The sequence below is a fragment of the Megalobrama amblycephala genome, linkage group LG14 (assembly GCF_018812025.1).
Source record: "Megalobrama amblycephala isolate DHTTF-2021 linkage group LG14, ASM1881202v1, whole genome shotgun sequence".
Lineage (NCBI taxonomy): Eukaryota > Metazoa > Chordata > Actinopteri > Cypriniformes > Xenocyprididae > Megalobrama > Megalobrama amblycephala.
Genome location: NC_063057.1, coordinates 17,690,928 through 17,715,117, shown reverse-complemented (window position 1 = coordinate 17,715,117; position 24,190 = coordinate 17,690,928). Strand labels below are relative to the sequence as shown.

The window sequence follows — 24,190 nt, the reverse complement described above, 5'->3', positions numbered from 1 at the left end:
AGTTTAGCCTTACAACCAGGGTTAGGTGCTTCTACATGGGTGGTATTCACCTATCATTTCCCTCTGATTTTAGGGATAAGTTATAAGTAGGGTTAGGATTAAGGGTAGGGATAGGACTAAATTTTTGGACAGGAATGTTGTTCCAGGATCAACAAAATCTGTCTTACTTGGCAAAATCATGGTGATCCAGTCGATTAATAGTCTAATGAGAGTTGACATGTAGTTACAAAGTAACTTATAGTTAGTAGAATGTCTGAAGTGGACTCGAAATAACCAAATATTATTCTTTCTAGGAAGCTGAATCTTATGAAACTGTCAAGTCAGAGTCAAATTTCACCCCAAAATAAAGAATAATAAATTATATTTTGTAAAGTTTGGGGTCAGTAAGATTTTTATGTTTTTGAAAGAAGTCTCTTACTGTATGTTCACCAAGGCTGCATTTATTTGATCAAAAATACAGTAAAACAGCAATTGTGAAATATTACAGTTTAAAATAACTGGTTTTCTATTTATTCCTTCTATGAAATATTGCATCTTCACACCAAATTTGTAATTTTATAGAAGGCAATAAGCTACCTGAGGTCATGCATTACTGTACTGCAAACCCTCCTGTGGCTTATTGTTGTATTAAATTAAATGATATTAAATTAGGTAAAACAGAAGAATGAAGTATTACATGTCCATTGAGAGCATGGTCTGATCTCTCTCATCTAGAAATGTTTCATCGTACGTCTCATCTGTAGACGCTTCCTCTCGACGTATTATGGGGAGACGACTGTCACTGGAATCAGAGCTACATAAAACACACATCGGTGAACTATAAGCATATTGTACACATTTATCATTTGCTCTTTAGAAGGTGAAAGGCTTCAGAAAGTGAGGAAACCTCACCTACACAGATATAACAGCAGTTACTCTCTCCTCAAGCTCTCATAAGGCTGTTATAATGTGAACACAATCAATTGCAGCAGCTTAAGGTTTGTTTTGTCTGAAGCACTGGTGTCTAACAAACCGTATTGCACAGTTTTAACTGATTGTGTCACATTTCAGAAGCACTGATATTATTTTTGCATGGAAACCTTATGATACTAGATTTAAGAGGAGAAAATTGTGTCAAGGGGCACTTCATAAAGACTGAAGCTCCACTTACAGAAATAACTGTATATCTTGTCTTTAGGATTATGCTGAAACTTAGTACTTCCTGTTTAATAGCTTGCAGGCAGAGCTGCTTGTGAAATTGATGCTTTTGTATTTTGGTCAAAATGAAGAGCCCCTGCAGTACAGCCTGGAAATGACCAGCAGGATGAACTTCAACACAAATACCTACATGGCTGAGCAGAGCGGTTCTCAACTGATGGGTCGCAAGTCTGTTCTGATAGCAGGGGGAAATAATGCAACAACCATACAAACATGCTTAGTTATGATAAATAGGATACAGTTTTATATTACAAAATAAATAGCCTTATCCCATGTTTTGTTGATGTCAAAGGGTCTACATTCAATCAAACATTTTAGTTATTTTGTTATGTGCTTGTCATTTTTTATTAGTTTACAAGTTACAAGTAATTTTACTTCAACTTGTTGAACATGTTGTTTCACATCCACTTATCTTCAAGAAAAACAAAACTTCTCAAGGTTTGGGGCAAATTATTCACTACTGAAAGCATAAATTCTAGGTTCAGAAGGAAAACCAGTTGAAATCCGCTGGCCTAGCACATGCTCATTCAGCTATCAGCCAATCAGGAAAGCTGCTCACAGATCCTGCTAGTTAAAGGATTAGTTCACTTTCAGTTAAAAATTAGCCCAAGCTTTACTCAACCTCAAGCCATCCTAGGTGTATATTGCTTTCTTCTTTCTGATAAACATAATTGGAGGAATATTAATAAATATCCTGACGCATCTGAGCTTTATAATGGCAGCGAATGGGACCAATGAGTATGAGTGGAAAAAAGTGGCTCCGTCCACATCCATCCATCATAAACGTGTGATCAGAAGGCCTTTATTAACCCCCGGAGCCATGTGGAGTACACGTTTGTGATGGACGGATGTGGATGGAGGCACTTTCTTCAGCTCATACTCGTTAGTTCCGTTCACTGCCATTATAAAGCTCGGATGCATCAGGATATTCATTAATATTTCTCTGTGTTCATCAGAAAGAAGAAAGTCATATACACCTAGGATGGCTTGAGAGTGAGTAAAGCTTGGGCTAATTTTCATTTGAAAGTGAACTAATCCTTTGATGTAAGGCATAGAGTGGATCTCTCAACACACTGAGAGTGTGTGTTGCACACATTTCGCTTCAGATCCACCCCAGTATGGACAGAGCATACAACAGCCCTCCAAAGTGATTAGGTCTCTCTCAGTCTCTGTGAGAGGAACGTACCGCATGAAAGTGTCATAGAAACAGCTCCTGGTTCACATGAGACAATCGGGGGGTGAGACAAACCACAATCAGGAACCATATTCTGACAAACCTGAAAATCTCCCCACTATCTCACACATCTGTATTCAAGTACAGAAAGCATATGTCATCATACCTCTTATTGGGAAAGCACCATGTGGGCAGTGGGACGGTGGTAAGGGGAGGCCCTGTGTGTCCATCCACTGTGCTGACAGTAGGTTTGGGATACCGGTGTCCGATGGCTGTGTTGTTGGCGTTGTTGATGTTTGCGTTGGATCCTGAGGAAGAGTAACTGCTTGGAGTGAAAGTGGAGTCGACGAGCTTCTGATGAGATGGAGATTCTGCCTCGCCGGGACTCCCGGATTTACTTATGTGCAATGGCCGCTGTGTTGTGAAAGACTGTGGGAAGGAGGCGTGACCATCGCTCTGGTGGTAGTAGTTGACGTGGTTACCGAAGAGGCCGCCAGACCGCTGCATAGACAAATATGCCTGCATGAGTGGTTTATGCACATTTACGCAAACCTGATCATCCCTCCCCCGTTCACACCTGGTGTTAACATCTTCAGTGATTTTTCATTAGATTTTGTCAAAAGGAGGGACTCTGAATATGCGACTACATGCATCACGTCAGTGCAACATTATATGTTGAAATCATGACGTCTTGAGAGGTACATGCATGGATATGTTTGTTTGGACGTTTTTTACATTTAACTTGTGATGTTTTAATTTTCTTGTGATCTCAACATAAAAACTCTTAGGGCTTACAGTCCCTCACTTTCAATGAGAGCAAGAAAAAAATATTTGTATACATAATTTTTTTTTATTTCACTGGCATATTTTAAATTATTTTCTCAATATTTAATATTAGGGTTACTATTTTATATTATCAAATTACTATATTATTAACTTTATATTATTAAACTCGCTACATTTGGTTAGCTTTTCCTGAAAACATGACTTTTTCTTGTCATTTTGCTTTATTTAAGTAAGTAAATTATTATTTGATATGTAATGCAATGTGGCCATATGTGTCTCCGACCACTACTGACGGTGAATTGAGTATTCGGATGCTACCATCACACTTTCAGCTGTATTTAGTAATGTCTTCTTCTGATTGGATCACTCAACACAAATGTTAATACCAGGTAAACACACACACACACTGAAAACACAAACACTTTCCACTTCCTCTGATCACTCTGCACTTACATTCAGACATCAGTGATGTTTTTGATTTTTCTAAATTGTCTACAGATGTGCTTCAACATCACTGATGACTAAATCCAAATCCAAAAAATCATTCTTAATAGAGTTATCTGGATTTTCCTTTACAACTCATTTACTGTATAACCATCTAATCTGTATGATGAGGGCAAAGCGCTGTTCATTAAGGACTTCTGATATCTTTAGATGTGAAGCTTGTAAAATTGGACACATTTACGCACTTAATATGAACGATTAACTTAATATGAATGATTCTGTTGTCCTAATAAATGGGAAAAAAATAAAATAAAATAATTCAAAGCCCCCAATGCTGAGCAACGAATATAAACAAGCAGCTCTGCTACAGCAACCCTTCATAGCCAGAAAAGACTCTGGTTTGAAGATCTGGCTGATGGTCCCATGCAGGTGGGCAGAAGCACCAGCAGCAGAAGCGATGATGTGAGCAGAGAGGAGAGGAAACAAGAGGCAATATCAGACCTTTACCCTGAAGATATCATCCTCAGAAGCAGTACAAACAGTTTCTTTCATGGCTCTCTCCAACTCCTCCTCCACGGTCAGGTCTCCTGATATCGCTCTTCTGATCTCAGGACCCATATCATGCAGTGTACGCAGGCCAGCCTGGTCAGAACACACGCAAACAGGCATATTCATATGCAAACAAAACACTTCTCAGTTGTAGTGGGTGAAAGTGTGCATGTGGTCTTCTATACCCACCTGCAGTGAAAGAGCAGTCTTTGGGGGAATTTTGGCCACCAGGCCCTGTTCCTTGCGCTTCTTAAATTTCCTGAAGTATTCCTGAATTAGGAATGTGGCATAGAACTTCCCCACTGTTACTTCATCATCTGTTGGGCAAGGAAACACACACTCAGGTTTTGTTTGTTGTGCTGGGTGGAAGTTATGTTGCTTCCTGCATTTTTCTTTTAGCTAATAAGTATATCATTTATCAGTATATATCATTTAAAGGTATATCAGCTCTTGACAAAAACTTGACAGCATCTTGAAGTTCTGGGACAGGAGAAGAGAACTTGAGTACCTTTTTTAATATTTAGTACACAAGTTTGGGGTTTCTTTTGAAAGAAACAACTACTTTTATACAGCAAAGTTGCATTAAACTGATCAAAAGTGACAGAAGAATTTTACATTGTTACAAAAGCTTCTTTTTCCAAATAAAAGCTGTTGTTTTGAACTTTCTATTCATCAAAGAATGAAATCAGCATATTAGACTGATTTCTGAAGGATCATGTGACACTGATGACTGGAGAAATAGCTGCTTTGCCATCACTGGAATAAATTACATTTTAAATATTTTCAAATAGAAAACAGTTACATTAAACATTAGAAGATCTTATAGTCACAAAACTTCTGAGTAGCATAACATAAACCTTTGACCTTTTTTTGCCACCCACCTCCAGCAGGGGGAACAACTTGATCCAGCAGCTTCATGCTTGTCCTCTTCCAGATCTTCTTCACTATGGCCCTGAGTTCCTCATTCGCTTGTTCCAGGTTACCTGATACAAACACGTACAAGCAGTGACTTTTTTGACTTGTCCATTTCTGTGCATGTAGGTTAGCATGTGTATTGGATTTATGCGTGTGTTTATGAAATGCATGAGTGTGTCTGAGCTTTTCACACCATCAGTTTTGATACGTAGAGCCGTCCGTACTAGGGCAAAGAGAGTTGCATTGAACATCACCGTTCCGTCGCTATTGAGAGGCATGTTCATGGACACAAGCCGCTGCATATGCACATATAAAATAAGTCAAGCAATGTGTATAACACAATAGAGAATTAGTATGTTTTGTGATTTCGGGTGTTTGTACCTTGCACGCCACTCTATGTGGACAAAGCTTTCCAAATCCAAGGGGAGGCTGAATCCTGCGCAGTAACGTCACCACATCCAGGTGCTTTATCCGACCCCTGCAATCACAGTGAAGTCAGATCTCAGCTTTAGTGATTAAAAATAATAATCTAGGATTATTAATAATAAGATCACAGAGTGCGGAAGTCTGAAAGATGGCAAAACAGGAAGTGACTGACTTGGCCTCAGGATCGTATTCTGCCCATATCCTCTTGAACTCATCCAGATGATGCGGCCCCAATATTGACCAATCACGTGTTAAATAGTCAAAGTTGTCCATAATGACAGCCACAAAGAGGTTAATGATCTGTGGGAGAGCAAGGATCTGAATCATCTTGTGCTCGGGAAACCCCAAATCACACCCGCTGCTTCTGTTATTATTATGGATACGGTAAATATTGATGTCATGCTGGTGGAGATGATTTCACAGCAATTTCACAGCTGATATACAATAACACAGATGCTTAGTGGGAAGGAATATCGATGTCAACTCACCAGGAAGGCGCAAAGCATATAAAAGCTAACAAAGTAGATGATGGCAAAGTGGCTGCCACAGTCTTCACTGGTATGGCCGACCTCTGACCCCTTCTCACAAGGGCGGTTTGGAGAACAGGCCAGCATGATTTCCTGCCATGCCTCCCCTGTTGCACACCTACACAAATACACAAGCTCACAGTGAGAAAGAGACATCAAACGAGTGAAAAAAAGAGAGTGTGACGGCAAAAGGGTAACCTGACCTGAAGAGCAGCAGAACAGCCTGAGGAAACGTCTGAAAGTTGTTGTTTCGGTTGATCTGGCTGTTGTCCCTCAGGCCAATCTTACCAAACATCTGTGAAGTCAGAAACACATCACACATCATGAATCGCTCAGCACCAACATGAACAAGTACAAGTGCTATAACAGACATGAAGTCATTTCCTTGGGGAAGATGAGAAGGGAGTGTGAAGCAAACAAAGCTGGGTCTGACCTGCATCCCAATGACGGCATAGATGAAGAACAGCATTACGATCAGCAAAGCAACATAAGGAAGAGCCTGTGAACAAAGAGAGGGAGAAAAAGGACAGATTAAATATACAAAGCAAAAATGAAATACAAGAATATAGCAAAAAAAAAATGTTAGGCCACTTTCTGTTCCATTTCACTCTTTAACTTTAATGACTTATAGTCAAATAAAAAAAAAAAAAGTATTGTTACAGTGTATATGTACAGTTAGAAACAAGAGAAATTATTTGTCTGTCATGTCGTGTCAAACTCTGCTCCTGGAGGGCCACTGTCCTGCAGAGTATAGCTCCAAAACACCTACCTGGAAGTTCCTAATCCTGTAGACCTTTATTAGCAGGTTCAAGTGTGTTTAATTAGGGTTGAAGCTAGACTCTGCAGTTTGACACCCCTAGTCTATAGTGAAAGTGACAACGCAATCATGGCCATTGAGAACACATTTGATGTTGAATACACAGGTTTTTGGACCAATGATATTTCACTGTAGGCAGGGGTACACTGCATAATGCCTGAGAAATACACAAAAAACAAAGCTTCCCTTGGAAAAAGGACATGGTATAATGTATTATTACAAATTTATAGATACCAAATTTAATTCAAATATATGATGAATAAAATTCAGTGCATGCATATGATCAAAAGTTTGGATTTTTGAATGTTTCTGAAAGAAGTTTCTTATGATCTCTTCTCTTAAAATGATATCATTCCACAATCTGACTTGTGATACGGCCTGAATCATAATCACACCATGTTTGGCCATAGGAGGACTGGTCCCCTGAATGAGTCTGTTTTCTTCCAAGGTTTTTTTTCTCTATTTCTGTCACTGGATGGAGTTTGGGTTCCTTGCCACTGTCACCTCTTGTGGCTTGCTTAGTTGGGGACACTTAATATTCAGCAATATTATTGATTTGATTGCACTGACACTATCGAATGAGAACTGGACTGAGCTAGATGATCACTGCTTTAAGGCTGAATTGAACTAATTTCATAATTGATGAAATTTACGCAGTTATTGAACTGAACTGAATCAACACTGAACTGACTTCAGATGAACAATGACACTGTCTTATTTTAGAGCTGCTTTACAGCAGAATTGAATTATGTTTGCATAACATTTTCTTGTTTATTACTGTAAAGCTGCTTTGAAACAATCTGTATTATATAAGGGACTTGACTAAAATGTAATTTATTCCTGTGATGGTAAAGTTGACGTTTCAGCAGCCATTACTTCAGTCTTTGGTGTAACATGAGGTGCTCAAGAAACATTTCTTATTATTATCAATGCTGAAAACAGTTGTGCTGCTTAACTGTTTTGTGGAAACCGTGATGCATGTTTTTCAGGATTTTCTGATGAATGGAAAGTTCTAAAGAACAGCATTTATTTGAAAGAGAAATATTTTGTATCATTATAAATGTCTTTACTGTAACTTTACAGTAATAAAACTTTAGTGTAATAAAAAAAAAAATCTTACTGACCCCAAACTTTTGAATGGTATAGTACACATTTGATCATTTTATTTCAAAGTATAATATAGCGGCAAAGGTAGTTGTGCAATTGGTCAAAAACAAGACCGGAATGCGAGTCAACTGGAGATGCGTGCAGTGTAGACAACTTTGTTGATTATAATGCAAACAATCAAGTTTTATTGTCACAACATGCTGCTTGCCTACAGTGCAGCCATGTAATAAGACAAACTAGTTTGTTAGACAGTTATTAGTGTCTGCAAGTGTTTAATTGCTTGCCAAGCTTGACTTTGGACATAAATTCTGGACCACAGTACAGTTACACATTCATTCTTCTCACCTGAAAGGATTTAATGAAGGTCCAGAGTAGCGTCCGAATGCCCTCTCCCCGAGACAAGAGCTTCACCAGCCTCATCACTCGGAACAGCCGAAAGAACGTGATTGAGATCCTGGCGTTATCTTCAGTGTTTTGGAGGCCCTTTTTCAGCATGACAGACACAAACATATGCATATTCATGGGGAGGTACACACATACATATACACCCAACCATCTGTACACCACCAAGAACAATTCAAGGTGACACACACACACACACACAAAGTTAATATGTCTACTACAACATGTTAAACACTTCCACCAAGAGCAAACTACAGAGACACAGAGGATGTCTGGTGGCTTTATGAAAAAATGACAGTTTTCAAAATGGATGCAAAGCATTTATAGATGTCCACCACAATACACAGCACCCCTTAAGTAATAATCTTTCCAGCTAATCTAATATAATACATACCCTACAGCACTAACCTGACAAGGAAGCATAACATATGCACAGGTGATATTAGAACACAGACACTAAACCACAGGCGCGACATTTAACTCATCCTTTATCTGTCATATAAGGAAGCCCATTTCCACCACATAAGAAAGAAAAAAACATCATGCTTTGGTAAATCATAATTATTACATAAAGAGTTATAATTATGACAAAAAAGTCAAAATTATGAGATAGAAAGTCATGATTATGACAAAAGTTGAAATTATGAGATACTAAGTTATAATTATGACATAAAACGTTGAAATAATTAAATGTCATAATTATGATCAACATTGACAAAAGTCAAAATTTTGACTCATTATTTGACTGTCTCATAATTTTGACTTAGTACATCACAAATTTGACATTTTATCTCAAAGACTTACTACGTCTTTTTGTGTCTTTTTATGTCATAATTATGATTTACGTGATTGATTTTTTTGTTTATGTGGTGGAAATGGGCATAGTCATTTGTTCACCCCTCTTTAAAATTTGACCTTTTACTTCTATGATATCTAAATATATACATAAAATAAAGGTTTTAAAGGTGCACTCAGTTGTTTTTTTCCCCATTAAAATAGCTTTACAAATACATAGAAATGAATTGTAGTTTTAAAAATGTGTTAAAAATCATGTAAATCAACAGCTATATAGAATAAAGCCATATCGGTCACCTAAAAAGTGGCTTTATTTTACATTAAGAGGGTGACCTCGTAGAATTTGTATTTCCTGCCATTGTGAAATCACATGACCAGCCAAATCTTGTCAAGGAATAAATACTTGATATATGCCTGACTGCAAATAGTGCATTTCTTCAATGGCATCAGTAAAATTTTGCCTTGATATGATGCTGCATCCACACCACTAGGTGTCAGTATAAGCACAACATTAAAAAAAAATGACTCGGTGCACCTTTAAATGTCTAATACCTACATCTGCACACACATGCCCTGTAAAAAACGCATAACACAAACCAAGCAAAACTGAGAAAAAGCTTCATGCATGTAGACATTGCACAGGAATTCATCTTTTCACAAGCCCCCAGCTTATTTCAGAGCTCTGCCACGCAGATGGTGAACTGTCACATCAGAGCTGACCAGCAGAGGCCGACACTGGACCACACACAGAGAGAGCGATGACCATGTGACTACAGCGCACCAATGACAGGCATCGCAGCCTAGGGGAGGGGAGAGGTCGAGGCAATGGACACACTACCAGCATATACACGTGCCTGCCCAATGCCACAGTGATGAGAGAGAACACGTGCGTTCATGCCGAAGTCACGTGGTGAATGACAGGTGGTGATGGACAGGTCGACAAGGTGACGGGGTGGAATGAGAGGTGGGGTTTTGGTTACCGTTGGTCCGTACCATTGGTCTTACCACAGAGGAGGGGGGAGAGGAGGTGGGATCAGCTGGCTTTAAAGAAAGACAGACAGATGAAAGCTATAGCAGCGCCAACCACCCACTGTACACCTGTGTGAGTGTGTGTGTGGGAAATTGTGTGTGAAAAGTGTCCATCAGTGTGGTTTGAAGTATATCTGTTGGGTCTTTTGCAGGAGGGACGCCTCATAGCACATCTGTCTTTCTGCCAGCTGAGGGCGCTACAGCACATGGTCCGTGTGAGGAGGAGCCATACGCTGTTCTGCAGCCGCAGACTGGAGGATGGGTAGGTGACACACGCAGACACATGCACAGATTTGACATCTCTCACGATCCGAGTCAAGAATTTTTCAGAAGGTCTATCACGGTGTGTGTGTGTGTGTGTGTGTGTGTTGCAGTGTGTGACTGTATGTGTGACTGTATGTAGGTGTGTGTTGAATTTCTACATGCAGAGAAACTGATTTCTAAATCCTCTGCAGCGCCACGATAGGCTGAAATGTCTTTATATTTTCATGCTTTTAGTGGCAATGACAACTAGATTGTTTAAATAATGTTGTTGCGGTAGAACTGCAGAGGATCTGGCAACCCCAACCATGCATGTAGCACACACATTACAGAACTGGGTCAACAGTATAACTTGTTCCAAATGTGCATCTGTGAGACAGTTACCATGATAAAATCTCCACACAGAACCACTTTCAGAGGACTGCTCCATATCACAGATATTATCTCACATTGCACAAGTATAAAGATTTGGCACACACTGGTAAACGCTGCCCCCTGGAGGTTACAGTCATGCCCATCGGCTGGCTGACACTCAGTGATAATTTCAGTTGTTAGGTGAATCTCACGAAAATACATTTCTTGTTCATATTTCAAATTTTCAATCGAAACAAATCAGAAGACAAAGACAAAGACAGCCAATCAATCAATCAATCAATCAATCAAAATAACTTTTTGATATTATATAAAATATTTTATCAAAATAAAATATTTTTATCAATATTTTATATAAAATATTTATCAATATTTATAATGATACATATTTTATGTAAACACAAATCATGGTGGTATTTGCATGATGCATGCTGTATTAAATTTATGCACATTTAAACCCACTTCCCTCAATAAATAACAATTATATAATAATAATAATAACGGTTAACTTTACATTTATTTATTCATTCTAAATAAATAATTGAATATTTAATGTAAAAATAAATTGGATGTGGCATGTGTTGCACTTAATATATGCTTATTGTAAATAAAAAATAACTATCTATTTATAACATTACTATTTATTTCTTCATTTTTTTTTAAATTTTAGGGTAAAATATGATCAGGACATTTCATGAGATTCCCTCGTTGGTCAATAGGAGTTTTCTGAAATGTGTTTTAGGCAATTAAGTTCAGTGATTGTGGTCAAATCAGTCAGCCAGCAGCTAATGACACAGGGAGCAGGCCTACCCAGAATGCTGTGCAAGTGTACAAGTGTACCAAAGAAGAAAGAGAGAAGAGACAGAAGAAAAAAACACTGAAAAAGGGGAGAAAAATGCAGAACAGAGAGACAGAAAAGAAGAGGCATTCATAGAGAAGGATGCAATGTGGCATCGTCAGCAAGACAGAGCTGGCAAACACTCCCATCTCTCCACCCCCCGCTTCTGTCCAATCAGACAGCGCGAATCAGACAGCGCCTCCAACAGGCAGGGAGGACAAAGCACTGAGAGGAGCAGAGCGGCCTCAGGGGGAGGAGGGGTTACATTAACGCTTTTCTAAGGGAGAACAGAGTCGTCCGGTTTCACTCTAATCTCCTTATAGCACTGAGAGGAGGGACTGGCTATCAGCACGGATTCATCAGTTTCATTTCAGATCACTAATCAGATTAATTAACAGGTTAATGAAGCATGAGAAAAAGGTGCTCAGAGTTTTCTCAAAGAAAAATAAGGGGAGGAAAAAACAAACAATCCAAACACAATGCTGGGACAAAAGTCATGCCTTTATATCAAATCAGATGCGGTATGAAGAGAAAACTCCAACCAAATCAAACCCAGTCAGTGCTGAAATGGATGTGTATAGCAAAACAGGGGGTATATCTCCGGCACAACTGCTGTCAATCATAAATGACCTTCAATAAAGCCTTTTGATCAGAGAGCCCAAATCTTAAAATCAAGTTATTAAAAAAATCAACTCATGGACTTGTAGTCTTGTAGTCAATGTTCAAGCATATTTATGTAGCTCTATATTCTCAGAAGATGGAGGACATGTTTTCATAACTTTTTTCTAATAAACAGTAACAGATAAAACCACTACCACTCAAAAGTTTGGGGTCAGTATGTTTTTTTTTTTTAAGTAATACTTTAACAATTCAACAAGGATACATTAAATTGGTCAAAAGTGACAGTAAAGACATTTGAAAAAGTTACAAAAGATTTCTATTTCAAATAAATGCTGTTTTTTTGATTGTTCCATTTTTAAATTGTTAAAATTTAATTGTTAATTGTTAAGATTGTTCCTTTAAAGCATCATGAAAAAAAGATCAAAAATATTAAGCAGCCCATCTGTTTCCAACATTGATATTAATGAGAAATATTTCTTGAGTACCAAACCAAACTTTTGAACAGTAGTGTGCCTGTAAATAAAAACATAGTAGCAAATATAAAATGCTGTCTGAGTTACATTAATTACAGATATAAAAAGATGCATTTTTAACGGCAAGCGTAATGCACAGATGCAATATTTTGGCTATCAGATTTAAGCAACATTAATAAAATTAATAGGTTAAATAATTTCAGGTTAAACCCATCCAATCTACCAGATATTTATCAAGTTTCACATTTAAAACCACATTTGAAAGTGGCTCAAATTAGAAGTGAAAAATGTTGACCTCATATGCGTTTTTGCTGTTTACACACATAAAACAAGGTTGTAACACATCTAAATTGGTTGACAATATATATGAAGAAAAGTGAATACTAAACTATGAAAGTGGATGTAAAACATTGAAATTAATACCAATATAGAGGGGGAAAAAACTGTTTTGTGAGTATAATCTGGGCTCTTCTGTCAAAATGAGTTAGAAGGTTTATGAATTGATTCAACAGTGAAGAAACATTTTTCAGCATTTATTGAATTAAGGGCAACACTGATAAGACTGACCATCCATCTTAATGAAACTGATTGTCAAAACAATTTATCAGTCTATATTGATTGTGAAGCCAGAATATATCACCCTGAGAGCTATACAAGGTCATTCATGCCTATGTGTGCGGGTGGAGGGTTAAAGCAACTCCATCTTTGTTAGTGTGGGAGGGTTATGGGGGTGCAGGCAGGCAGATTGAGAGAGAGAGATTACTTACGTTAACCTCTGTGATGGCTATATCAACAACACTACCCACTACAATAAGGGCATCAAACGTGTTCCATGCATCAACAAAATAATGCTGGACGGAAAAAAGAAAATGAAAAAGAAAAGGAGAGAGGAGAAAATAAGGAAGAAAACAGTTACACATGAACATTTAACTCACAGAAGACATGAGGAAAAAAATCATAAAATCAAATGACGGGTGTGAAGAAATCAGAAAACGAAATCAGAGAATCCCATGATGACCTGGGACCTGTCATGCTCCACAACATCCATCAAAACCACCCTGAAAAGAATGGCCGGGACTCCTGGGTTAGTTCAGGTGTGACTGTTAGTTACAGCAAAAAAAAAAAAACACACGGCCTGGAGGATGAACACAAACTTTCGCTCTCTCTCTTTCACTGGCCTACTGAAAAACGCTCCTGTTCGAACCGTTTTTTTTTTTTCCCTTGCGCGGGTGCCCTAAATAAACCTCTCACCACCAGAGGGCGACCTGCCACAGCAGCCATCTTGCCATTGGAACAGGAAATGAAGAGTTGGAGGAGACAGCAGGAGCAGAGAATGGCAAGAAGCACAGGGGAATGAAAGACAGCAGAGATGGACAGGAGAGCAAAAGAGAGAAAAAGAGGTGGGAAAAGAAAGAAAGAGAGAGAAAGAGAGAGAGAGAGGTGGCGATGTACTTACGTTGATCTCACTCAGAATGACGTCTATAATGCTGCCAATTACGATGAGGAAGTCAAAAACATTCCAGGGGTCACTAAAGTAACCCTACACAGGACGAGGGGAAGGTGGGGGTGAGGGGTGAGAGAGGGCAGTTAGAGAGGCAGAATTGACCATAACTAGCGCTGCCCGTACCCATGATGCATGAGCACAGTCAACATCCCAAATGCTCGTTAGCCAATCACCATTCAGCACAACAAAATCAGCTCAGCTAGACTTTCAGGAATGATTAAATATATCCATTTCCACATGAAAATGCTCTTTGAATTGTGTTGATGCTCTTGTTTATTGGGAAAAGATGGCTTTCAGAGCGCTAGAGGAATTCTGAGAGCACGTCTGCTTCTTCCTGTGAGTAATTCTGAGCGGATGGCATCTCTACTGACACCATCTTTACAATATCTGATTTGTGCTTAATAGGGCAGGAAAACCTTTAATGGACTGGAAATGGCTGCCAAGTTATGCAAGAAATAAAACTCTTTAAACACTAACTGATGGAATTACTGGCTGTCTATTTCTTAAGGCAGGCGATGTAACTCATTTCTGAAGAAGAGCGTGAGAGAGACTATCATTTTACGTTACATTCATCTCAGTCCTCATCTGGGGCAAAGCTAGTGATTATAGTAAAAGCCATATAGGGTAAATAAGTGAAATGTGACATTTCTAATGATAAGCAGAGTGTTATCCACTGTAAACTGCATTTTTGATCAAATAAAACAAAAACATAAAAAAAAAAAAAAAACATAAGCAAATGAACAGAAAACATCTAGCCTTGAGGACAGCTGCAAAAATTGATTATTAAATGGCACAGCAAAAGAATACAAAAGCACTGATAATAAAGTACTATACAATGCATGCTGGGACAACTATATTTAGAATAGCTCATAGTCTAATCATCTCAAATCTGATATTTAAAAAAAAATAATTTTAAAGACTTCATTTTGAGTATTTCATGGACACAAAAGCCTAATAATAAATCTATTATTCGCTGGATAATTAACATTTTTTGGCTCTGCCCATATACAGTAATGCATAAAAACATGCAGTGTATGTGCGAGGGCGTACCCTGGGTTTGAAGGCGATGAGTTTGAGGATCATTTCCACAGTGAAGAGGCCGGTGAACAACATATTGAGGATATTCATGGCTTTGTTGAAGGACTGAGATTGACCATGATGCTGCAAACAAATAAATAAATCAAAAATATTTTTTTAAAAGACAAGGATGTGTGTATTTGTCTTTATGTATTAGTCCGGTTCCTGAGTATACTGACCTGCATGGCCAGGCAGATGGTGTTGAGAAGAATGAGGGTGAACATCAGGTACTCAAAGTAGGTGGAGTTCACCACGTACCAAACCTTGTACTGATACGGGTTCTTGGGGATGTACCTGCGCAGGGGACGAGCCTTCAGGGCATATTCCACACACTGACGCTGTACACACACAGAAACACACAGACATATAATCAGTTACACTTTCTGTACTCCTGGAGAAATACTATGAATTTCAACCATCATCAAAAGCATCCATTTGTAACCAAAGTCAATTTAATGGCATCGGTCTACCTGGTTCTTGTCCAGCTCACAGTTTTTGTACTCTTGCTCTCCCTGCTCCTGAAATGTCACAATGACGAAACCTACAAATATGTTCATCATGAAGAAGGCGATGATGATGATGTAGATGATGAAGAATATAGAGATGACCACACGGTAATTGTAGATCGGCCCAACATCCTCTGTATGGGAGTCAATGGCTCTGTAGAGGAGCCTGTGGGAGGACAGAGAACTTCCTGTCAGTGTCTTGAATCACTGTTTTTAATTTATTTCTGTATTACTGACTGTTTACTTGAATAATTATATGAAAATACATTTTAAATATATTAAAATAGGAAATATTTATTTTAAATTGTAATAATAGTTCACAGTATTACAGTTTTTACTGTAATTTCGATCAAATAAATGCAGCCTTGGTGAATATATATATATTCCAAGACTGCATTTATCTGATATATATGTATGTGTATGTCTGTGAGCATGTGAGTAAGTGTGCGTGTGTTTGTCATTCGTACGCTGGCCAACCCTCAAAAGTGGACACAGCAAACAGAGCCATCATTCCCTGCAGGACATCATCAAAGTTGAAGTCACTATTCTCCCATGAACGCAGAGCTTTCTCTGGCTTCCCAACATTCCCATCCTTGTACAATATGTATGACCCCCTGTAACACAAACACACACACAGTGCACACATATACATTTGAATTAGCTGAAAGCTGTTTTTTTTACTATAAATGTAAAACTTTGTAAAGACACAGGGATGTTACCTGCACTCGGCCTGTGTCTGTTTAGAGGTGTCTGTGCAGTAGAAGAATTTGCCCTAGAAAACAAACATTAGTTCACACAAGTGGACTGATGTGCCAACAGCACATACAATGCAACAGCTTGGTTCCAAAATTAAAAATCCCATTCATTTTCTCTATAGAGAAACAGATTTTTAGCAATAATGTAACTGTTCGCTCTGTTACCGAAGTATGTGTTGAGAGACAGCAGAACTTACCTTGAAGAGCTGAACACCAATACAGGCAAACATGAACTGCAACAAAGAGGTGACGATGACGATATTCCCAATGGTGCGGATGGCTACAAACACACACTGGACCACATGCTGTGGACGCAAACAAAGCTCTCAGATAAAATAAATGTTCATCACATCCATCACAATATATGGAGAGTATAGGTCAGAGTCATCTGAACAGATTTTTGTGCAAACTTTCTGTGAATAGAAGAGAGAGAGACTCACTTTGAGGCCCTTGGCTCTGTTAATTGCTCTCAGGGGCCTCAATACCCTCAGCACTCTGAGAATCTTCACTACATTAATGGCACTTGACCTGTGAATCACAGCACAGTTCAGCACCACCAATCACACTGACTAATTACCGATCATGTGACCTACGCACAACACTATAGAGATATGCAGATGCCCATGGACAACAGGGGAGGAAAAAACGCATTCCTCCGTTCAACTCCATATTAATCTTAATTACAATGGATATGACCAGTTTAAATGTATAGATTAACCATATTAATGCAGTCAAAAGATTTGTTTTATTATAATTTAAAATAAAAATATACATTGTTTATATATACATCCTTTTGTCCAGCGAGGAAATTTAAAAAAAAAAAAAGAGAGAGGGAGAGAAAGAGAGAGGGAGAGAAAGTGAGCAACAGCGTCTCATTTCAGTTACAGTCAGGATTCAGTATTCAATTTAATGTTGTTGCAGACCCCCTACCATAAGGATGCAAATTACTTCAGCACCAGCAATTCACAACAGACAACATCTTTATTGGCCCGGTTTTATTTTAATATTATCTGTATACTATTATAGTATTTATTATTATTTTTAATTAGCTTTCATGTTTATATTTTCAGTTTTCATTTTCATTTTAGTTTAAGTTATTTTTATTTCAGTTTTCATTTTAATTGTTATTTTTATTTCAGTTTTTATTGTAGTACTTCGACTTAATTAAGGATGAATTTTAATTTTATTAGTAGCCAAGGCAACATTTACAATTTCCATTATAATTTTTGACCACAAGGTGACGCTGTCTCAACTCAAACTTTTTGAGTACCTTCAGGGCATGGTGCCGATGAGACTTACTGAGTTTCGTAACAATACACCAATGTGTTCATTAAAAATATATTGCATTTTACGACAAAATTCAAAATGGCGACACCCAAAATGGCCGATATGGGAAAATTGGGTATCATTCGACTCGACATGCTGCGCTCAATCTAAACAGACTAGTTTTGTGATTTTTGGCCAAACCATTCAGAAGTTATAAGCAAAAATAACCATTTTTCATATCTCTTGACCACCAGGTGGCACTGTGCCAAAACTGTGCAGGTACCCTGTGCAGGTCATGGTTGTCATAACACACACCAAGTTTGGTCTGAATATGCTAAAGCATTGCAGAGATATAGCATCACATCCATTTTGACGCGCTCTTCATCGAATTTGTTCGTGCGTTATTCGAGTGCATTTGATTAATCAATTTTTTTGTCTGAAGATGATCTGATTCAATGTTTATGAAAATCGGAGCAACAGTTTTAAGAGTTAGAAAAAGTAGTTTTTTTGGGGGGGGGGGGGTTCAAAATAGCTTTTTCCGTTTATTATTTATATTTTATTTAACTTTAGCTTTATTTCAATTACCGAAAACTTGATTTTTAATAGTAAATAGCAAAAAAAAAACAAAAAAAAACAACAATGGACAAACAAAAGATTTTTAATAGTTTCAGTTTTTGTTAACAATCACAACACTGGATTGGCTGGACATGAACTGAACAGCATTTGATTGGACATTGGTATTAAAAAGGGTTGCGTTGGATAGGTTATTTGTGACATGAGAAGCAGTAGTACTGGTTAGTTTGTCAGTTAGTTTAGAAAAAGGTACTTACTGAATTCCAGAGGAGATCAGAGACACACTGACCACCACCAGATCCAAAATATTAAAATAATTTCGACAAAATGAACCCTTATGTAGGAACGCTCCATACGCTGTCATCTGAGAGGAAGAGCAGACAAATGAAGAGACAGTGAGGAATTAGATGAGTATGAAAGAAACTCATGAGAAGGTTATAGTAGGAAAGATATTATTAGCATGAAATGAACTGGGACACATTTACCTTTAAATGTGTAATTTACCTTTAATATGATCTCTATGGTGAAGATTCCTGTAAACACATAATCTGCATAGCCTAGAATCTAGCAGAGAAAAAGAGAGACATGCACATATTAAAGCCTCATAACAGCAGCGCTACAAATATGATGTACATGTCAGTGTGTTTGTGTGTACCAGATTCCTGAATGAGTCATTCTTCACTGGGTCCTCCGCTGCCAGTGAAATACTGCTCAGCAGTATAAAGAACAGGATTAAATTGGTGAAGATGTTGTGGTTTACAATCTTATGACACAAAACCCTGAACCTACAGAAGAGAGAGAGGGGGAAAAAATGTGTTTGAGAGACATTTTTGAGTGTCGACTTAGAATACATACTGATTAAAGTAACCAACTGATGTCAAAATCAATGTCTATAGGTGTGTATATGTGCTTTCCATACTTGTTACTGGTGCTGAAAATAAAGAAAGCTCTGGCTTCTGGCATGGGGACGGCTTTCTCCTTCAACTGAATGTCGGAGAGTGGACGAGGACGAGGACCTACAGGCATCTCTGGCTCTTCCTCATCCTCCTCTCCTGCTATAAAGAACAAACAAAAGAGAATTTTTGAAAAAAAAAAAAAAAAAAAAATCCACTTTTTTTTCCATCATCCCTCAGCAGTCTTTGAATCACTGTAGATGACCCATGTCATCTAGTGAAGGTGACATGGGCTGGAAAATGTGGTGAACTTGGGGAAATCAACAGTAAAGAGGAGATCTTTTCTCAACTGAAAAACAATTCACATAGAGTTCTCCCAGAGCTGAATAAAACAGGCCTGGGCTCTTCTGTGGAATTACTTCTGACAGTTTCCTCAGTTTTTTAAAAATATATATATATATATTTTTTTAGCACTTTCTTTTGACACACCTGGGAAATCGTTCACAGGATATGGATTCTTCTCCTCGTTCTCCTCCCCTGTGTACTCATCTATGTTGATCTAAATTCAGAGAAGCAAACAATAAAAAACTATTTAAAATATTTTTAGCATATTACTGTAAAATTAATATTTAGAGATAATAATAATATAATTATATTTAGAATTATTACTAATTCTAATATTTCTTGGCCCAAATTACTGGAAAATGTGAATTAATCCCAAAAAGCTTAATTAGACACAATTAATTAGAAGAATTATCTTAATAATAGATAATCTGCTACAAAAAAAAAAATCCCTGTGCATCTAAATGTAAATGCCTGCGTATTTGTGTGCGGTCTGTATGCAATTTTTTTTTTCCTCCACAATAGACAAAGAATTCAAATTTAATGTTAATTTACTCTCTCCTTTACTTAGCTTAATATTCAGAAACAAATATAAATGCAGTGTGGTGCTTTCAAAACGTACTACAGGGACTATCGGTTATTACAAACAATAATTTGAACATTAGTGCTTTTAACATGTTTTTGTTGCCATTCTGGGTGTGCTCTATATTCCTATTATTGCTTTAATCTGTGTTTCTACAGTATGTGGCCTCTTGCTAGTGACCTTGGTGGCAGTTGGTGTCTCTCCATCAGAAGTGATGGATTTTAGTTCAATCTTTTCCTCTTTCTTTTCATCCTCCAGAGGTGGTTTCTCAGATTCCTGGCGCTTCTCGGGACTAGCCGTTCTGTAAGACAGTAATCACGTCATAAATGTGTGCATGTGCAGTTTACGGCTCCACTAAGCACCTGTATTTACAGCTCTTCAGAGGGACAAAAACACTTCTGTAAAATGATACTTAATTTCTTCAATGTTAAACTAATGAAGTCATAACCGATACAGCCTTAATGAGCTCATTAGGCGGGAGACAGGAAATCCTCATAGGAAGGTTTTATAGGCCCTCAGACCATCTCAAAGCATTGCACTCATGTGAACTGTGAGTCACTGAACCTGGCCAGTTTCTTCCTCTCTTTCTCCTCTTCTTCCTCTTTCTGTGCTGATGTTAGACTCTCGGCGTCTGCCAGGTTGTCCACGGCAATGGCCAAGAAGACATTCAGGAGGATGTCTGTTTAGAGTTCAGGACTATCGGTTTTATAATACAAGGTTGCTGCACATGTTTTAAAGTCAAATTTAAGGCTTTTGAAGAAATAAAAATGTATACTGTACATTAGAGGTGTGCAATATTGACAAAAAAATATATCTCGATATTTTCAAAGTTGTTTCAAAAGTTTCAAAGTTTGCTGATAACAATAAATAGATTTAGTGTCATTTAATATTGTCACGTGAACAAGCAAATCCACAAAGAAAGAATACGTACGCTAATTAGATCGTTTCAATTGGGTAAATGATTTAGAAATGTCTAAGTCAAAGTGTCATCTAAAATTTAAGATCTCTCATATGACTTTTTAAGGCTTTTTATGGCCTTAAATTTTAAATAAGACTTTTAAAGGATCCATTTTTAAGGATCCCTGTAATATTAGAAACATCAGGTCAGTTGCATAAACATAGCCATTATGTTAAGACTGCATTTTAAGAACTAGTGCGACCAACTAGCATTAGATAGGGGTAATCAGTCTTACTTTTCGGTATCAAATTAGACCAATCTACGACGTTTTTGTGTAACTGACTTTAAAAAGTTATGAACAGTCTTAAAGAAAAAAGATAGGATGACTATCTTGAAAGACTAGCCTTAGCAGCAGTTTATGCAACCGGCACATCATGTTGTGTTAAACAGGTGTTTTTTTAGGATACAGTTTCCACAGATGAAGAGGATGATGAAATAAATGCAAACAAGCATGCCAGGAAAGGAGGGCCCTCCATACGCCATGATGCCATCATACATCACAGAGTTCCAGTCCTCACCGGTCAAAATCTACAAACAAAAAATAAATTCATGTCAAACATGGGTCCTGTTTAAAGACTTAAATTGAGAGTGTGTGCTATGATTCAGACTGTGGCAGAACCTGAAAGACGGTGAGGAGAGACTGGGGGAAATTGTCAAAGGTGCTGCGGCGCGTCTCATCGAAGTTGAACTTGCCACCAAAAAGCTGCATTCCGAGCAGACTGAAGATGATGATGAACAGGAAGAGCAGCAGAAGCAGGGATGCAATCGAACGCACCGAGTTCAGCAGAGATGCCACCAGATTACTGAGAGAGTTCCAGTACCTGAGAATGGACAGTCAGAATTAATACAAAGTCACGCACCACAACTAACAAAAAAAAAAACACACACACACGTGCGTCTAGAACACATACCTGGTTATCTTGAAGATGCGGAGCAGACGTACGCAGCGCAGCACAGAAATGCCGAGGGGTGACATGATCTTTGTCTCCACCAGGATGGTTTCCAGAATCCCACCGCACACCACAAAACTGTCGAAGCGGTTAAAAAGGGAGACGAAATATGCCTGTAGGCCCAGGCTGTACATCTTCAGCAGCATCTCACCGGTAAAAAGAGCCAGCAACACCTTATTGGCGATGTCTGTAGGCACATAAACAACACATCCATTTACTTTATATAGATTCAAAAGTTTGTTGTTAGTAATTTGTTTTAAAAAAGAAATTAATACTTTTATTCAGCAAAGACTGAATAAAAGTGACAGTCAAAAATGACATTACAGGCATTTATAATATCACAAAAGATTTATAATTTAAACAAATGCTGTTCTTCGGAACTTTCTATACTTCAAAGAAATTTATCATGGTTTTCACAAAAATATGAAGCAGCGCAACCATTTTCAACATTGCTAATAATAAATGTTTCTTGAGCAGCAAATCAGCATATTAGAATTATTTCTGAAGGATCATGTGACACTGAAGACTGGAGTAGTGATGCTGAAAATTCAGCTTTTCCATCACAAGAATAAATTACATTTTAAAATATATTCAAACAGAAAACAGTTATTTTAAACTGTAATAATATTTCACAATATCACTGTTTTATTGTATTTTTGATATATATATAAATAAATGCAGCCTTGTTGAGTCTAAAAATCTGAAAAAACTTTGAACAGTAGTGTATATTGAGTGGATCCGAAAAAACGAATAGAGTGTGACATTTCACAGAATCAACATTGTGTTATTTATTGAAATATCTGCAGTAATGTAGCATTATTAACAGAGCAGTCTTGGTCGGCCAAGTATTTTTCATTTCATCTATAGGCATTTCAAAACGTTTTTCAATATAGATAGAACAAACCAAGGCTCTGAGATCAATCACATAACAACATTTTATGAGAGGGTTTTATGAGACTGGATGGTCACCGCTGAGCTCCGAGACACTGTAGAGCAGGGATGGGCAACTTCGGTCCTGGAGGGCCACTTTCCTGCAGAGTTTTATCTCCAACCCTAATAAAGCACACCTGAATGAGATAATCAAGGTCAAGAAAGCTACAGGTATGTGAGACTTTTTTTTTTTTTTTTTTTTCAGGCTTGGAGCTAAACTCTGCAGGACATTGGCCCTCCAGGACCGTAGTTCCCCATCCCTGCTGCAGAGTGATACGAGACATGGGAGACATAAAAGTAGCATCGCCAATAAAAGGGAATTAAACTAATTACAGTACAGTATATCAAACATACATTTTTTACAAATATTTGACCACTCAAAGCTGCACTGTTTTATATTTCAATAGTTACAGTATTTTAAAATGTGTACAGTACCTTGTACATTGGTGAGCCAGTCTGGCTGCTTGTGGTGCTCTGAGGCAATGGTAAGTGTGTTCAAAAATACCAGGAAAATCACCAGCCAGTAGAACACATTCGACTTCACTGCTGCACGGCACTTGCGCCGACATAACCGATTCCACCGGCGTGAATATCGACTGCAAATACAAGGACAGAGAGAAGAATATAACATAAAAAATTCAGAATTCAAAAGTATGTGCAATCTGATTCTTCAACCCGCCATTCTTACCAGCTGGGATAAATATCCTTTCAGTATTCACTAAATGCACTTTCTGGAAACATAACAACTGTGTGTGTTTCTACTGGCAGTGATTGGAAATTCTGCTGTTCTGAATTCTTTTGGCATCTATAGCAAACAAAGTTGAATAACTCTGAACTTGTTAATGGATATGCAGCCACTGATTAGAGGGCAACCGTGATGATCAAAACACAACACTGGCATCAAAACACAACAAACACACACACATATATATGAAGAGAGAGAGGCAAGGAAGGCAACCTCGCCTTCAGACGGTATGTAATGTACTAACCTGAATTTGGATTTGGAGATCCTATTTCTGGAATGGAAAACAGAATGTATTATACATACAGAACAGACACGACATCATGAAGGACAGTGTTTCCACAGAGACAGCAAAACTGGGGGGGCAGTCAGGTGGAC

General features: G+C 37.9%; 1 protein-coding gene and 1 long non-coding RNA gene across 14 annotated transcripts in view; one reads left to right on the top strand and one right to left on the bottom strand.

Annotated features, from left to right (window-relative positions):
- The window catches only part of cacna1c (calcium channel, voltage-dependent, L type, alpha 1C subunit), a 187,927-nt gene that overhangs the window by 11,032 nt on the left and 152,705 nt on the right, over positions 1-24,190 (bottom strand). For 5 of the 13 annotated variants that reach the window (XM_048156334.1, XM_048156335.1, XM_048156322.1 and 2 more), the window contains 33 exons: positions 24,060-24,086; positions 23,506-23,666; positions 22,102-22,327; positions 21,810-22,011; positions 21,598-21,718; positions 20,797-20,911; positions 20,413-20,533; positions 19,797-19,866; positions 19,334-19,469; positions 19,070-19,199; positions 18,919-18,978; positions 18,672-18,778; positions 17,016-17,103; positions 16,773-16,880; positions 16,540-16,592; positions 16,288-16,434; positions 15,785-15,986; positions 15,494-15,652; positions 15,288-15,398; positions 14,190-14,273; positions 10,133-10,180; positions 8,288-8,425; positions 6,452-6,517; positions 6,222-6,313; positions 5,980-6,136; positions 5,664-5,791; positions 5,447-5,543; positions 5,259-5,361; positions 5,032-5,133; positions 4,340-4,467; positions 4,103-4,243; positions 2,538-2,872; positions 677-793 (listed from right to left, as the gene is read on the bottom strand). In XM_048156334.1, coding sequence (XP_048012291.1) covers positions 677-793; positions 2,538-2,872; positions 4,103-4,243; positions 4,340-4,467; positions 5,032-5,133; positions 5,259-5,361; positions 5,447-5,543; positions 5,664-5,791; positions 5,980-6,136; positions 6,222-6,313; positions 6,452-6,517; positions 8,288-8,425; positions 10,133-10,180; positions 14,190-14,273; positions 15,288-15,398; positions 15,494-15,652; positions 15,785-15,986; positions 16,288-16,434; positions 16,540-16,592; positions 16,773-16,880; positions 17,016-17,103; positions 18,672-18,778; positions 18,919-18,978; positions 19,070-19,199; positions 19,334-19,469; positions 19,797-19,866; positions 20,413-20,533; positions 20,797-20,911; positions 21,598-21,718; positions 21,810-22,011; positions 22,102-22,327; positions 23,506-23,666; positions 24,060-24,086 — 4,080 coding nt within the window. The remainder of the gene's footprint in view (positions 1-676; positions 794-2,537; positions 2,873-4,102; positions 4,244-4,339; positions 4,468-5,031; positions 5,134-5,258; positions 5,362-5,446; positions 5,544-5,663; positions 5,792-5,979; positions 6,137-6,221; positions 6,314-6,451; positions 6,518-8,287; positions 8,426-10,132; positions 10,181-14,189; positions 14,274-15,287; positions 15,399-15,493; positions 15,653-15,784; positions 15,987-16,287; positions 16,435-16,539; positions 16,593-16,772; positions 16,881-17,015; positions 17,104-18,671; positions 18,779-18,918; positions 18,979-19,069; positions 19,200-19,333; positions 19,470-19,796; positions 19,867-20,412; positions 20,534-20,796; positions 20,912-21,597; positions 21,719-21,809; positions 22,012-22,101; positions 22,328-23,505; positions 23,667-24,059; positions 24,087-24,190) is intronic. The other 8 variants (XM_048156325.1, XM_048156324.1, XM_048156327.1 and 5 more) reach the window with 7 other exon arrangements.
- LOC125245669 lies at positions 9,949-13,398 on the top strand. The gene is made up of 3 exons (XR_007179580.1): positions 9,949-10,103; positions 10,321-10,430; positions 11,472-13,398. It is a non-coding gene; the product is annotated as an uncharacterized LOC125245669 (long non-coding RNA).